Raw genomic sequence first — 15,830 nt, 5'->3', positions numbered from 1 at the left:
TCAACAGAAATTTATTAAGCATCTGCTACATGTGAACCAGTATATGTCAGATTGTACATTCTCCAGTGAGAGAATCAATTTGTTAGTTTTCCTCAAAGATACAGAAGAGATTTTTTTTTAAATATGTTTTTACTGATTTCAGAGAGGAAGGGAGTCAGCACACTGGTCCTGGGAATGCCCTTGGGGAGCAGGCACAGTCTCAGGCGGGGGCCCAGGCCAGGAGGCTTTCACTGAGGGAGTGGATCATGCTGGGACCTTGCGTCAGAGTCATTTCTGGGGCTTAAAAAAATGCAGGTGCTTAGAGGGCACCCTAAGGAGATTTAGGAAATTCAAAATCTGTGTTTGGGCTCTGAACAGCACTTCCCCCATCTAAAGCCCTTTCAGAAACAAACTTCTGAGTGATTAAGATTGACAGTTGGCTAGCAGGCCAACGAAGGCAGAGGCGGAGTCCAGGGAACCAACTGAAGTTTGCTGGGCCCCAGGCTGCTAAGGAACCTGTTTTAGAGGGCAGATTGGCCCCTCCTACTTGCAGCCAAGTCCTATGGAGACAGACACAACCTGTGGATTGCTTGGAGCTTCAAGCTGAGAGCCAAAGAAGGACAGTTTCTGACAGTGCTTAGCATCTAATGAGAGGAGCCTCTTCCTGGAATCACACAATGTATGTATGTGTGTCTCTGTGTGTGTGTGTGTGTGTGTGTGTGTGTGTGTGTGTGTGTAAAGCACTGAGCAGCCTGGTTTGAGATCAGTGGGCTACAATGGGAGTCAGACACAGGCGGGCAGGAGCAAGGGAGACAGGTGTAGGAATACAAAGAGGGCTGTCAGTCAAGCCTGGGGGCGTCTTTCTGAAGGAAGACTTCCTGGAGGTGGTGATTCCTGTGTCAGAGTCCCAAAGGATGTGGAGAGTGGCTCGACAGGGACCAGGAGAGTGTTCCACGTGGAGGGGAAGAGTGGGTATGAGTGGACAGGGCACTGCAAGCATTTGGCACAGGTGGAGAAGGTCTGGCAGGGAGCAGATGGGAGCAGAGTGGGGACCAGGGAGTGGAGGCCCCAATGCCGGGACTAAGGATAGCTTGTAGTTTCTCAGTCGCCTGGCAGGAGCTGCCTTATGCAGGTGCTCTGAGCCCACCAGGAGGGGACGTTCTGGGTTTGGGGCCTGGGGACCTGCAGTTTTAACCAGCGCCCAGGGCGTTGGAGTCAGAGCCGCTGCAGTGAGAGGAGAGGAGCCCCCAAGTATTTTTTACCAAGAGTTTGCTTCATTGTGTGTCTCATTCGTGTTTCGTCACAGCTCACACCTGCACCCACTGCGGAGCCTTGCCTGTGGGAACCCTGCTCTTGTTCAGGGGTGGGTTTGTGGACTGGCCACAGAAAATGCCAGCCGCCTGCAGGTGTCTGTGCACCCAGGGCCATTGGTTTCCAGAAGGAAGTAGAGGCCTCTAGGGGGAGGGCCTGAGGGGCTTTTGTTGGGGAAGAAAAAGGTGAGGTGGGGCCTGCCCTGGAGAAGGTAACACTTCATAACTTCCTGGTGTCCCTCCCAGGAGCAGCAGCCAAGCTGGACAGATGACCTGCCGCTCTGCCACCTCTCGGGGGTGGGCTCAGCCTCCAACCGAAGCTACTCTGCTGACGGCAAGGGCACCGAGAGCCACCCGCCGGAGGACAGCTGGCTCAAGTTCAGGTGAGAGTGCGGGTGCTCCCTGGGCATTGCAGACAAGCAAAAGCAGCAGTTTGGCAACTGTCCTGCATGGGGCTTGCCAGCGAGCTGTGGCCCATGGGGGTGGCGTGTGCTGCTGTCCCTTCCACATCTGGACCTTAGACCGGCCTAGGCTTGCGACAGGGGGTGGGGAGCATCCCTGAAGGTCGTGGCCTGAGTGAAATGATGGGCAAAGTGGGGGACCTAAGTGGGCACCTGAAGCCACAGCTGCTGTATCTTTGGTCTCCCCCAATTTTTGTCCCTCCTCCCCCTCACGCTGGAACTGGCGTCCTTCTGTGAGCCCTGGTTTCCACCACCTCTTCCCTCTCTCTTCCAGGAGTGAGAACAACTGCTTCCTGTATGGGGTCTTCAACGGCTACGATGGCAACCGGGTGACCAACTTCGTGGCCCAGCGGCTGTCCGCGGAGCTCCTGCTGGGCCAGCTCAACGCCGAGCACACGGAGGCCGACGTGCGCCGTGTGCTGCTGCAGGTACTTGCTTGGCAGCTGACTGCAGCCGGTGGATCATCTCCCCCAGAGGCGTGATCCTGCAACTGTCAAGTGTGGGTTCGCCAGGGCTGGGCTGGAGACCCTGCCGCTCCTTCTCTCCTGCAGGGGACCCACTCCGGGAGCCTTTCCCAGCGGCAGGGGCTCCCTGTTTCCGGGAGGCCAGCAGCAGGCAGCCGTCACGGTCCTTGCCCACAGCTGGCAGGGTTGGCTCTGAAGGAGATCATCTTGGGGAACGGGAAGTAGGGGTGGGACCCTGGGCGAAGGCGTGTAGGGGGGCCGGGGGTGATTTAGGATGGTTCCTTTCCTTGGGGTGTGGCTCAGGTGCTCCGCCTCCAGTCGCTGCCAGCACCCTGGGCCTCGCCCCCTCGCTTTCGGCTGTCTGGGGCTCCCCTGCCAGCTCTGCATGTCTCTTGGCTGCTGTTTGGGAGATTTCTTCCTGGCATCTCCTTTTGGAAGCACATCTGGAGGCACTTAGTTCGGATGAGGAGGATGGATTCCTGTTCCTCGAAAACAGCGTTCCCAGCCCTTTCCTGCCTCAGCACCTGAGGCCCAGGGCACCCTCCAGCCTCGGGGCCTGGCGCCCGTGACTCTAGCTGGCCCCCCGGGAGGGGCAGCAGCATGGCCGTTGTCCAGGGCCAGCAGGATGTGGTCGTGACACCGGTGGTCATTGATCTAGACTTGCTCTGAGCCAGGTACCGAGTGCTCAGTCACTCAGAACAACTTACCTCTGTTGAGGTGAGGAGACCGAGGCCGCCAGCTGGCAAGCGGCAGAGCTGGAGGTCACGCCCAGGTGGCCCGACCACAAGCCGTGCCCTTAACCTCCATCTTTAGCCCCAGCCTCCCGCTCTGCAGTGCACGTGCGGAGCCCCCACCCCGGTGGCCTGCACTTCGTACAGTTCCTCACTATAGCCGGGCGTTGCAGCGTCAGGGGGCAGTGTGTTTTGAACCGGCCGTTGCCCTGACACCTGTCCCTGTCCTCCCTGTGCCTCTAGGCCTTTGACGTGGTGGAGAGGAGCTTCCTGGAGTCCATCGACGATGCTCTGGCTGAGAAGGCGAGCCTGCAGTCCCAGCTGCCAGAGGTACTTCCCTCGCCTCCCCCGAGGGGGGCCCGTCAGGCTGGCTTTGTAGGAGCACTGAGTGATCTGCCACATCACGCCCAAGCCATTGACACCACTGGGCCAGAGCAGCACAAGTTAGGGGAGAGTTCCTGACTGGGGGACGTGGGGGCTGATGGGTGGACACTCCAAGGGCCTCGTTGGTTGCTGTGGGCAGCTTTACTCATGCTGAGCATGGGGCGGGCAGTGAGGGTGTGAGGAAAGGCCCTTTCAGGTCAGTCCTTGACTTGAGTCTGCCCACAGCCTTGTCACCTACCCACTCACATCAGCACCAGCACTTTCAGAGCCGGCAGGACAATGAGGTCACCTCTGGCTTTCCTAGAGAAGCCTGCCTGGAAGTGCAGCTTCATCCTGGCCGGGCCTCCAGCCCCTGCTCTTTAGGGGGGAGCGGGGGGGACGGTCTCTGAGGACCCGGCCTGCTCTGACCCCTAATGGTGGCTTGCAGGGTGTCCCCCAGCACCAGCTGCCTCCTCAGTATCAGAAGATCCTTGAAAGACTCAAGGTGTTGGAGAGGGAGGTTTCAGGAGGAGCCATGGCTGTCGTGGCTGTCCTTCTTAACAGCAAGCTCTACGTCGCCAATGTCGGTGAGCCGCCTGTCCGTCCCTGGGGAGGGCTGGGGAGGAGGCCAGCTTGGGGGACCGTGCGTTCTTTGGGCAGCTGCTTTCCAGATACATGGGATCTCCAGCCCGTCTGCCACGGCCATTGGGTGGGTTCCCCTGTTATTCTTTGAGTGTTTCCTCCTGCCCGGCCGGTGTGGCTCAGTGGTTGAGTGTCCGCCCATGAACCAAGAGGTCACTGGTTCGATTCCCAGTTAGCGCACATGCAGGTTGTGGGTTTGATCCCCAGTAAGGGATGTGCAGGAGGCAGCCAATCGATGTTTCTCTCTTACCGATGTTTCTAACTCTCTCCCTCTCCCTTCCTCTTTCTAAAAGCAATAAAAACATAATAAGAAATTGATTTGGGTTCTCTTTCAAAAGAAGAGTGTCTTAGTCCCAGTAAGGAGAGTGGAAGTAGCAGCGGGATGCGGGCGGCCTAGCTCTTGTCCCCATGCTGTCCCTAACTTGTGGCCTTGGGGAGTTGTGACCCTGTCTGGGTCACCTCAGTGGCTTCCTCTTCTGGAGGGTGGCGAGGTGGGCTGGGTGTGGGCTGGAGGGTGAGGGGTCCCAGGGACGTTTTGTAGGATTTGTGGGCAAAGAAGAGACCATCTGGGACCCTGAGAAGGCCATACCCCAGGGTGCCGATTACTGTAGGGGTGCTAGAGAGACCCCACTGATAATGTCCCTCCTCTCTTCCTCCTTTCCTTAAGATTTCATTATAGAACAGATTTAGGAATGTAAAAAAAATAGAGTGACTCGCATTTAATGAGCGCTCTGTGCCTATCCCCAGCCCCGGAGTCATCTCCTCATGGCCAGTCTCATTTCACCTGCAGCCCTGGGTCCCTGCATTGTTGTGAAGCAGACACCAGACATCATGGCCTGGTATCTGTAAATATGTCAGTGTATCTCCCTAGACAAAAGCTCTCTTATTAAAATCATAATCATAATCATGCTCGGATGGAAAAGTTTAACCTAATTCCTTAATATTGCCAGCTCTTACGACTGCTGGCTCACCCAGGGGTCTGAGCCTATTTTCTTTGCTTGTTTCAGGATTTCCCCTCTCTCTCTCTCTCTATCTCTCTCTCTCTCTCTCAGCCCTTTCCTCCCTATGCTCAGTCTGCTCAGCTGCTCACATTCTGCTGCAGGTACGAACCGTGCACTTCTATGCAAATCCACGGTGGACGGGCTGCAGGTGACGCAGCTGAACGTGGACCACACCACGGAGAATGAGGACGAGCTCTTCCGCCTCTCACAGCTGGGTGAGTGGGGACAGGGGCCGCGGGTCAGTGTTGGGGGCAGCCTCGTGGCTCACCCTCGCCCTCTTCGGTGGTCATGTGGAGAGAGTGTGAGTAGATGGGTTGTGACCAGCCTGCCCGGGGCTGAAGCCCAGCTCTGTTGTTTGCTAGTCGGTGGTGTTTGGAACTGACCTGTTTTCTGTGCCTCAGTTTTCCCATCTGGGTAATGAGATGATAGTGACACCTACTTCGGGGTGTGGTGAGGATTAAGAGTTAAAACGCGTGTAAAATGCTTCCAAGCCTACCTGGCACGTTCACTGTTATTGGTGGAGACTGAGGCCAGAGAAGTCCTGAGATTTCAGCCGCTGCCACCGCCTCCTGGACGCTTCCCAGGCAGCTGTACTGGGCGGTGCTGGATGTGATGGGCTGTGGGGAAGCCTCCCTGCGAGGGGGATTCTGATGGAGACGGGGGCTGAGGACCTGGGGGCTGTTGGATTAGCCGCTCTCCAGCCGCCTGGTGTGACTATTTCCTGTTCCCCAGATGTGTGTGTCCCCTTCTTGTTGTTCCTCATTATGAGCAAGGTCTGGCTTGTGTTGTTCTCCCACTCGTAGGTTTGGACGCAGGAAAGATCAAGCAAGTGGGGATCATCTGTGGGCAGGAGAGCACCAGGCGCATTGGAGATTATAAGGTCAAATACGGCTACACTGACATCGACCTGCTCAGGTAGGTGGCCAGCCAGCTGTGCCCCCCCCCCCCGCCCCCCGTTAGGCTCTAGGAACAGAGGTGCAGTTGCAGGAGCTCAGAGCCCAAGGAGACCCTTCCTTCCTCCCAGAGGTTGGTGTGAGGTCAGGGGTCAGAGTCCTGTAGAGCTAGGCTGGCAAAGGGTCAAAGCCAGAGGCAGCAACTAGTGCCTCAGGGCTAGCAGGAAGGCCAAGGTTAGCCTGAGCGGCCTGGGGTGGGTAGGGACAGACCAGATGCCTCTTTGGTCAGTGCTATTTATGGCAAGGGCCAGGGCAGACGTGTGAGACGAGTTGTACATTTCCCTCCAAGGATATTTCCCTTCCGGCTGCCACCCAGTGATCATAGCAGCACTGGGCACAGCTCTGTACATACATTCTCTCACTCAGTCCCCCCCCGGGCCTAGGAGGTACGTACTGTTTTTTTGTTTTGTTTTGTTTTAAATATATTTTATTGATTTTTCACAGAGAGGAAGGGAGAGGGATAGAGAGTTAGAAACATCAATGAGAGAGGAACATTGATCAGCTGCCTCCTGCACCCCTCCTACTGGGGATGTGCCCGCAACCAAGGTACATACCCTTGACCGGAATCGAACCCAGGACTTTTCATTCCGCAGGCCAATGCTCTATCCACTGAGCCAAACCTGTTAGGGTGGTAGGTACTGTTTTTACCCAAAGGTATTTCATACGATGAAGCTGACAGGGTGACAGTAGGCAGCTTCTGTGATCACGGGGCTGGCCATGGGCAGAGGCAGGACTTGGACCCAGGCAGCCTGCATCCCAAGCACATTGATTGGAAAAATAGGTGTGTGTACGATCATGGCATGTCATGTCACAATCAGAGCCATGGGCGAACCATGCCAAACACCCCTCATCAGCGGGCAGACCTTGTCATGTCTTAGAAGCAGAGTTCAAACTCCTTCCTCCCACAAGACTCAGGCAGTTGTGTTTGGAACCTTTTGTCTCTAATGTGTAGGGCTCTGTTCCTTTGTTGGAAAGTACAGATGTGGTTCCAAACAGGCCAAGGATATGCTGTGCAAAGTACGTTCTCTCCTGCCCCGAGACGGGGCTCTTCCCCAGAAGCTGCTGGTTTCCTGTGCGCCCTGCCTAGAGTTCCTGTGTGTGCGTGTGTGTGTGTGCCCTGCCCAGAGTTCTTGCATGCGTGCATGTGCGCGTGCGTGTTCCCTGCCCAGAGTTCGTGTGTGTGTGTGTGTGTGTGTGTGTGTGTGTGTTGGGTGGGAGCGGGGCAGGGGTAGGCATCCTTTTAGAAACATGCACTAAGTACTAGCACACCCTTTCCAGTATTCTGTAGCTCACTGGCCATTAGGTGTCCTTTCCTCCATTCTACACACTTAGTGTGGAGGCTGTGTTCTTGGTCACAGCTGCTGGAATCCAGTGTGTGCCGTGTCAGCACTCGCTACTGGCCCCTATGGAAGGGCCCTCGGGGTGTTTCCAGACTCCGCTCGTCCGGATTCTGTTGCCAGAACATCACATAGCTGCTTGTGTGCGTGCACACGGGCAGGACCTCTCGGGCACGGCTGGCTGACAGTGCATCAGAGATGACCCTGTGCAGGGTGTGCCGGTGAGGTCTGAGTCAGCCTGACACTTGCTTTGGAGGAGCCCGGAGGAGTGGGCTTTCAAAAGAGAACCCCACCCTCTCACTGCCCACCCTGCCCCTGGCACTGCCCAGGCTCTGTGGGCAGGAGCTGCAGATTGGGACCGGGATTGGGCATTTGACCTTTGCACCCTAAGCCCAGCTGTCTCTAGCCTTCTGGGCCTCAGAACTTGATTTTCGTAGCTGTGCTCAGAGACAGGTCTGTTTTTCTGGTTTTTCGTTTTTCTCGTCTTGCCAGATGTGTGTTTTATTTTACATTCTGGGGTAGATTCTTCCCCTTAGCAAAATAAATGTCCCTAGGGGGCCATTCCAAGTACAGCTCTCCCCTCTACTCTCTCCTGCAGCGCTGCCAAGTCCAAGCCGATCATCGCGGAGCCTGAAATCCACGGCGCACAGCCCCTGGACGGGGTGACCGGCTTCCTGGTGCTGATGTCCGAGGGGCTGTACAAGGCCCTGGAGGCAGCCCATGGGCCTGGGCAGGCCAATCAGGTGAGCTGGGCCTAAGCAGAGCATAGCAGGCCAGCCTGCAGGGGGCACGCTCCCCTGGGGGCCGCCTGCTCGGCACCAGAGTGCTCAGGGCCCAGACTCCGATTCTCAAGTGCCATTGCCAGGTATCTTCTCTGGGCTCAGAGCTGGGGAAGGAAACGCCCAGAGCTTCGAGAACACCCATCCCCCAAAACCTTCCTCGTCTGGGCTTGAAGCAGCCCCAGAGCCTTGAGCAAAGCCTGAAGGGAAGTGGGCGAGGAGGACGTGAATCGCCGTGGGCTCGGGTTGCTTTGGAGATTGTCCGGGAAAGGTCCTGGGCCCAGGGGTGGAACACGGAAGTGCGGCCTCGCGCACAGAGCACTGGCCAAGGAGTCGTGCCAGCCATGTCCAAGTCTGCGCCACCCTTCCCCTTCCTCTCTGAGCTGTGGGTGATTTACAGTTTGTTCTCATGTCTAAGATGGGGATGATAACACCCACTTTTGTGGGGTTGTGGTCACGCAGTCGCTTCAGGGATGACTTTGAAGGGAAGCTGCCTCTGCCTGATCTTGGATGGCTGGTTGGTCAGATAAGTTCAGGTCGTGTTTCTCCTTCCATCTGTGAGTCTTGTAGGAAGGTAACGTTTCTGCCTTTTTCCTTTCTTTTCCTTATTATTATTTTTTTTAGAAAAACAAGAATTTATTGCCTGCAGCAAAAATATATACTTAGGCTGGGCTGCTCTGGCTCACTGGGAAGTCAGAGAGAAGGGGTCCTTGGAGACAGGTTCAGGGGTTAGCCCGGCATGAGCTGCCGCTGCTCCCCTGGTTTCAAGTCTCCTGGGGTCCCTTAGAGGGGGACGGAGAGCGGGAAGGGAATGGCATGGGCGTGCTCCCTGGATGGGGACCGCCTGCTTTGTCCTCTCTAATTAAAGGCTATGGGGGAAAGTCTTATATGCCGCCCTCTCTCCTGATGCCTGTGCTCAAGGTTCTCATCTTTTTATCTTACTCCTCTAGTAGCGCTGTCACGGTTAGCAGCTCACATCACTTCCACTTAGGGAGCCTGGGGTGCAGAGTTCAGGGTCTCGCCTGAGGTGACCTAGGTGGACAGTGGGGCGGGGGGCGGGGGGTTGAGCCCGCCTGACTGGCCCCAGGTCACTTCCTGTTGCCTGCCTCTGCGCCCTACCTCCAAGAGACTGGCCAGCCAGCATGTAGAGGATTTTGTGTTTCTGATCGTATCATCAACGTGATTTTTTTTTTCCTTTTCTTTGGTCTTCAAGATAGAATTATCAGTGGCTTCTTACTGGGTTCTAGGATACACTGGTCAGTGGACTTCTCTGCCTTCATTCTGTGTCCCCATTTGCTGACAAAATTGGCATATCCTAGCCCATAATGAGTTTGTTCCAGGAAAAAAGGCTTAATCATCACAATTGCTCCTCTGTTTGCAAGTCTCCTGGGTCCCTTAGAGGTTAGGGGACACGTGCCTGGCGTGGTGGGCATGTACTTACACAGGGCTTTCTAGCAGTTCCCCCACTGCCCTCACATCCATTATGTTACTTCATCCTCGTCGTAACCCAGGGAGGTGGATGTTCTCCGTTTTATGGTGTGGAGGCCAACAATGAGAGAGATCACAAGGCCACACCTTGTCTAATGAGAAAGTTGCAGAAGGATTATCCTGAATCCCTTGAAAAGCTTGGATTGTAGGTGTGGCTGATGGGGACTTCCTTCACCTGCTTGACCAGTGACCCCTAAGTGTCCTGGTGAGGCTCTGGAGTCACGGCCCACAGTCCCTGGGCCCCCTGTTCCTCACCGGGTCTCTGCCCCGCCCTCCCAGGAAATCGCTGCTATGATTGACACTGAGTTCGCCAAGCAGACTTCCCTGGACGCGGTGGCCCAGGCCGTGGTGGACCGGGTGAAGCGGATCCACGGTGACACCTTCGCTAGTGGCGGCGAGCGTGCCAAGTTCTGCCCAAGGCACGAGGACATGACCCTGCTGGTGAGGAACTTTGGCTACCCGCTGGGCGAGATGAGCCAGCCCACAGCGTCCCCAGCCCCAGGTGAGTGCAGGGCGGACAGGAAGCCACCTGAGGGGGCCGTGGGCCGCGTGGGCTGCGGAGTGGCGGAGGCGCCAGGCTTGCTCCGGGAGCGCAGCAGGTAAAGGGGGAGGCCTGGCTGTGAGCAGCTTTGATCTGGGCCTCTGAGCCGCCTTTGACTGGTTTTCCTTCTTGTCTGTGAAATGAAGAAAGACCGTCTGCCCTGGATGACCTCCTAGTGACCCGAGAGCAGAGAGCTTCAGAGACACCAGGCCACATGATAGGGACGATGGCTCCCCAAGTGAGGGCCTACTCTGCGCCTGGCACTTGACCCGAATGTTTCCTGTAGTCCTCACTGACAGCCCTCAAGGAGACAGCACCCCCCTTTTACAGTAAGGGAAACTGAGGCTCTGGGAGGAAGAGACTTAGGCGAGGCGAGGCATGTGGACAGAAGGTCCCCGAAGCCTGGCTCTGTCCCTGGGCCATGTTGGGGTGAGAGTAATGCGCTTAACTTTCTAATTTTTGAGTCTTGGAGTCAAATTGCTCAGGAGGCCAGGCAGTCGTCCTTTCTGCACCTCCTCCCGTGCTGCTCATTGTGCAGACTGTTGGCTCCTGGGCTGCACTTTCTCTTCTTTTTTCAAACAAGCCTTCGCGCTCAGGCATGCCCAGATGGCTTTGTTCTCTGGCGGACACCGGGGTTACTGGAGTTTCTCTAGCTTGCTGTTATTGCAACTATATTTTTGTTGGGCCAGCCTCAACTAGGAGCATGCTTATCCCCTCGGATTAGAGCATCGTCGCGGGAAGCCAGGCAGTAACCCTTTCGTCAAGCAGCTCAGCACTTGATCCTCCTCCTGCTTTGAGCACAGGAGCTGGTGAGCGCCAGCCCCTGCCCGGCCGGCAGTCTTGGCCCCTGGACTCCCCTTTCTGTCCCAAGGGGCAGGGGGCCACGCTGCAGCTTGGGGAGCCAGGCTGGGCCACCACCTTCTCCTCTCAGCCCTCAGACACCGCTCCCGTCAGGCCCTGGAGTGCCCCTGTTCCCACCGCCAGCCACTCCCCGGGCCCACCTCTCTCTTCCCTCCACAGTCACAGGAGGACGTGTCTACCCCGTGTCCGTGCCTTACTCCAGCGCCCAGAGCACCAGCAAGACCAGCGTGACCCTTTCCCTCGTCATGCCCTCGCAGGGCCAGCTGGTCAATGGGGCCCACAGCGCTTCCACCCTGGACGAAGCCACTCCCACCCTCACCAAGTAAGCCCTCGCCCATCTCCACTCTCAGGCCTGCTTCCTGGGGACAGCCCTTGGTCTCTGACCAGGAATGACAGGGCCCAAGTGCTGTAGCTAAGTGATCCTGGGTGAGACGCCCTGGGGTCTTAACTTCTCAAATGCCCGCCTCCCCTCCTGGGAGTTCTTTTAGCCGCTGCTGAGGCCGGAAGAGGCAGCGCTGCAGGGGGGCGGGTTTCCAGGGCAGAGGGGCTGAGGCTGCGGGGAAGGGACAGGCACCTGATGTTGACAGCCTGCTGGTCACGTTTTCTTGTGGGCCGTGTGCGAGTTCTCACTGAATGGGAAGGTTCTCCTCCCAGTGGCATCCGTGCTTCGGGGGCGGGACGTGCGTGGCCTGCACCGGCGTGTCAGAGCCAGGGCTCTCTGACTGAAAGGTCTGAGTAGCTTTGAAGTGAGTTCTCTAGTCTGAGGGGGGAGGGGCAGAGGCAGCAGGAGGTCTGGAGCCTGAGGAGGGCGGGCAGGCCACTTCCTTACCGCGGACCTGCCTATAGGTCTGGTGTCCACCCCACCCCCTCATTTCTGTGGAATGTATACCCCCACCCCTCCCACCCACCAGGAGACCAGGGTCTGGTTTCCACATTCCGGCCTCGGCCTGCACTGCACAGAATAATAGAGATGCCACACCCAGCCCACTCAGAGGAAATGGCCAATTGGAAGGGTCTTCGGGAAGGGAGTGACACTGCTTCCCTCTGCCTGGAGGGGGCCTTTCCCTCTCCCTGCCCCCCCACCCCACCTCCTGCTGCCGTCACCAGAGGCTACAGGGACCTGGCAGGCAGCGGAGTGATGGGCATCCCGAGTGCAGTTGGGGTGGCTTGGGCTGCCGAGAGGAAGCCTCTAGCTGTGTCCACCAAGGCAGAGGGTGACAGCAGTGGTGCCAGGCCAGGCAGGAGAATCAGCTGTCCTTCTGCACCCAACTCCCGGGGGGCCCTAAACAGCCCCTTCCCTCCCTTTGGCCTCTGAGCATTAATTGGGCCCAAGTGTTGGCCGGCCCAGTGCTGGGTGCTGGGCGCTGGGCAGCGCTAAGGGTTTGCTCTGTGACAGAGGGTGGGTGCCAGGAAGTTCTGAGAACATGGGGGGACCCGGCTCCCAGCTGGTGAGAGGGGGTGAGAGGGAGGGCTAAGGAGGGTTTTCTGGGAGAAAAGTCCTTGCTGGCCTGCAATCTGTGAGGTTGATCAGGGTGTGTCCGGAGAGATTGGAGCGCATGACCTCCAGCTCATTGCTGGGTACAGTGGTCACTAGCCATGCTGGTCACTGAGCACTGGAACGGGCGACCCATTTAGTTCTAGTTCGTTAAAAAGCCATGTGCAGTTAGAGCTTGAAAAGCCCATTTGACCTTTCATCTCCTAAAGACCATGTGGTCGGGCTGGCTCTTGGGTCACCTTTGTTCGAGGCCTGTGGCCTGAGGCAGGGCCTCTCTGTCCCCGGCCTGGAAACCCAGGCTCCTGACTGACTCTGTTGTTCCTGCAGCCAGAGCCCAACGCTGACCCTGCAGTCCACCAACACACACACCCAGAGCAGCAGCTCCAGCTCGGACGGGGGGCTCTTCCGCTCCCGGCCCGCCCACTCGCTCCCGCCTGGCGAGGATGGCCGCGTGGAGCCCTACGTGGACTTCGCTGAGTTTTACCGCCTCTGGAGCGTGGACCATGGCGAACAGAGTGTGATGACGGCACCGTAGCCCCGGCTGCGGAGTGCAGCCGGGCAGGACCTTCGTGAGGACCAGGGGCGATCGTGGGGGCAGGATGGGCTTTTCCCCACCAGCTGCCTGTGCCGTGGGGGCCAGTGGGCGCCCAGTCCTCAGCCTGACCATCCTCCCCCAGCTGGGTGCTATGGACAATACCCTCTCAGAGCGCCGGTGCAGGCGGACCCCTTGGATACGCCATGTCACTGCAGCAGGGCTGGAGGCCACCCGCCCAGGCAGCCTCAGCCAGGACCGTCGCCATTTCTCAGAACAAGAGGTGCTAGTACGGGAGCCTGCTGGCTGTGAGCACCCCGTGGGGCAGGACGGGCAGAGGTTCTCCTGTGACCCCGCCCGTCACAGGCCCAGCAGCCACTGCTTTCTCAAGGCCACCGTTCCCGCCGCCACCTCCCCTGGAAGAGCCTGTGGCCGGTGATAGTGTCCCCTCACCAGGGGCTGGTGGTTCACCCCTCTCTTCTCCGGCCTCCAGAGTGAATCCCGGTTGACGTCTGCATCTTCAGAGCTTGCACCGTCCCTGGGCCCCTTCCCTGGGCCGGCCTGGCTGTTTTCAATGGTGAACATTTAGGAAGACCCGGGAGGTGGGGGCCGGGGATGGCTGCAGCGGGAAAGGAACCAGAGGTAACTATCCCGGAGGAGCACTGGCCCTGGAGTCCTCCAAAGGGTAGATGGGGCTGGTGGGCGTCCCCAGAGATGGGGTGCAGGGGAGCAGAAGTGCCCGGCCCGAGTGAGGACGTGGCCTCTTGTCGGGCCCCTCCAGGAGGGGAGGCCGCGGAGCAGGGTGAGCGACTCCGCTTTGCTCTTTCCTTCCTGGAGCTGGGAAGGCCCTGGCTGAGGAGCCATGAAGACCAGCGATCTTGGCCACTGACGACGGTCCCTGCTGCTCCGCAGGAATGGACAGACGCGTGTGGAAGAGGGAGCGTGGGAAGTGGCTCTGAAGGGGCAGAGGTTCTGCGAGCCCTGCTGCTCTGTGTGGAGGGTCCAGGTGTGTGCTGCTTTTTCAGGGGTGGGCGGGCTCAGGCCATCAGGCCCAAGATGGACCACCTCAGTGCTCGCTGCCTCGGGGAGGGACTGCACTCCTGTTTTCACAGGAGAAGCCAGCCCAGAGACCCACACATGCCCTCACATGGTCTGCGGTGGAACAGAAATCAGACCTGCCAGCCCCCAGGCCCTCGATTCCGCCCCTCCCCAGCTCAGCAGGGCCTGGCCTGTGTGTGGCCTCCATGTACTTGGACTCAGAGAAGCCAGAGGCCGGGTCAGGCCCTGCTCGGTCTGTGGTCCCGGGAGGGGGTTCCCGAGGGAAGCAGAGGAAGTGCCTCTCGCAGAGCGCCCACCCTCCACCACGAAGCCACCTGTTAGGTGAAGAGGTTTAAAGTTAGTCACAAAGCTGGGAACAAAGGGAATTCTCTTCCAGGAACATTCCCGTGTTGCTGCTTGGTCTCTGGAAGTAGAACCCCTTTGTGCCACGGTGAGGAAGCAATAAATGGTGGGTTGTGTGACATGGTGTTAAGGTGCTCTCACTCTTGTCTCCTGGAACTCAGGTGGCCAGGGAGGTGGGTGCCTCCTGTCCTCTGGCTCCCGGGCTGGGGTGGCAGAGCTGGGCTGTGAACCTGGCCTCTGCCTGGCCCAGGGCTGCCGCCTGCATGGCGGGGAGAGGTGGCGGCTCTCCCTCCGGCAGTGGCTGCTGTGGGGCACGGTTCCTGCCGGTGGTGGGGTGGCTGGGGTGGCCATCAGGCGTGTGAGTGGATGCTCAGGAGTTCTTTGCTTTATTTTGGTTTTGTTTGGGTGGAGGATATTCTATAAATACCAGTCCATAAAGTGCCTCTTCCTGTTTTGGGAGACTTAAGAGCTCAGCTACGCACAACAGCGTCTGCAGCTAAAACTGAAACACTGCGTGGCTGAGGGACAAAGCCAAGCTTGGCGTTTGGGTGATGGGCGCCCAGACACTTCCCCCGCCTCTGCTGGGAAGCAGTTGTAGGCGGGGGTGCTGGCAGAACTGCCTTTCAGGACCTGCCCCCTCGGCCTTAGTCGTCCCCAGTGGGTCCTGACCACCTGGAGTCACAGGTCAGCTAGCACCCTGAGAGGGAGGTGGTGGGTGGGCCGTGTCCCAGACGAGGGACTGGGGCGCAGACATATGGGCATAGTCCCAGCACAAATGGCCCTGTCTAGTCCTATGGGCCAAAGGGCCTCTCCCACCTGCTTTGCCCCAGGCATGTGGGGGTGGAGCACTGCCCTGCTGGCTCTGTGTCCCCTGTCCCCTAAGCCTGCCTCCTGAGTGAGGGCGAGAGGGGCACTGTTTCAGCCTCTGGGCTCCCTTTGGTGGAGCAAGAGAGGGAGCTTAGTCTGTTTTAAGATTTAAGCAGTGGCAAAGGTCAGGACAAGAAGAACCAAGGCAGCCAGACGAAGCGACCCTCCCGTGGGCGAGTCCCACCCCCGACACTGACACCGAGTCAGGAGCCAGCGGGGCCTCTCCAGCCTGTGACCCCGCCCACGGCCAGGTCAGGGGCACCAGGGAGGCCCCCACCACTGCTGCCTGTGCCCACTTGTCCCTTGAGGACATCTGGTTCCCTCCCAGGACAGGATTGTCACAGTCTTGATGGAGGCCCCGGCCTGGATCCGACCAGTGGGACAGGCCTTTGGAAGCCACTGCTTGTCCGGGACCCACACCCGCGCCAGGAGCTCCGCGGAAGCCGGGGGCCATCTTCAGGGTTTGTGCTGGTGTTTCAGTCCTTGTCTGGTCCTCTGATTCTCACAACCCAGCCCTGGGCTTGGTGGCGTGTCCCACCGCTGGTGCAGTGGCTGTGAGACCTGTGAGGAGCCACTTGGCTGCTGTGACAGTGACATCCAGGGAAAGGCGACTGGTCGTGCCCTT

General features: G+C 58.3%; 1 protein-coding gene across 1 annotated transcript in view; it reads left to right on the top strand.

The window, feature by feature from the left end:
* TAB1 (TGF-beta activated kinase 1/MAP3K7 binding protein 1) overlaps positions 1–15,510 on the top strand; it is a 27,561-nt gene extending 12,051 nt beyond the window's left edge. The window contains exons 2-11 of the mRNA XM_015571920.1: positions 1,536–1,672; positions 2,025–2,178; positions 3,189–3,275; positions 3,757–3,895; positions 5,053–5,166; positions 5,755–5,866; positions 7,840–7,984; positions 9,788–10,010; positions 11,070–11,232; positions 12,733–15,510. Coding sequence (XP_015427406.1) covers positions 1,536–1,672; positions 2,025–2,178; positions 3,189–3,275; positions 3,757–3,895; positions 5,053–5,166; positions 5,755–5,866; positions 7,840–7,984; positions 9,788–10,010; positions 11,070–11,232; positions 12,733–12,940 — 1,482 coding nt within the window. The 3' untranslated portion in view covers positions 12,941–15,510. The remainder of the gene's footprint in view (positions 1–1,535; positions 1,673–2,024; positions 2,179–3,188; positions 3,276–3,756; positions 3,896–5,052; positions 5,167–5,754; positions 5,867–7,839; positions 7,985–9,787; positions 10,011–11,069; positions 11,233–12,732) is intronic.
* Positions 15,511–15,830: the final 320 nt, after the last annotated feature.

The sequence above is a fragment of the Myotis davidii genome, unplaced genomic scaffold (assembly GCF_000327345.1).
Source record: "Myotis davidii unplaced genomic scaffold, ASM32734v1 scaffold428, whole genome shotgun sequence".
NCBI classification, from domain to species: domain Eukaryota; kingdom Metazoa; phylum Chordata; class Mammalia; order Chiroptera; family Vespertilionidae; genus Myotis; species Myotis davidii.
This window is presented reverse-complemented; position numbering and strand designations above follow the sequence as displayed.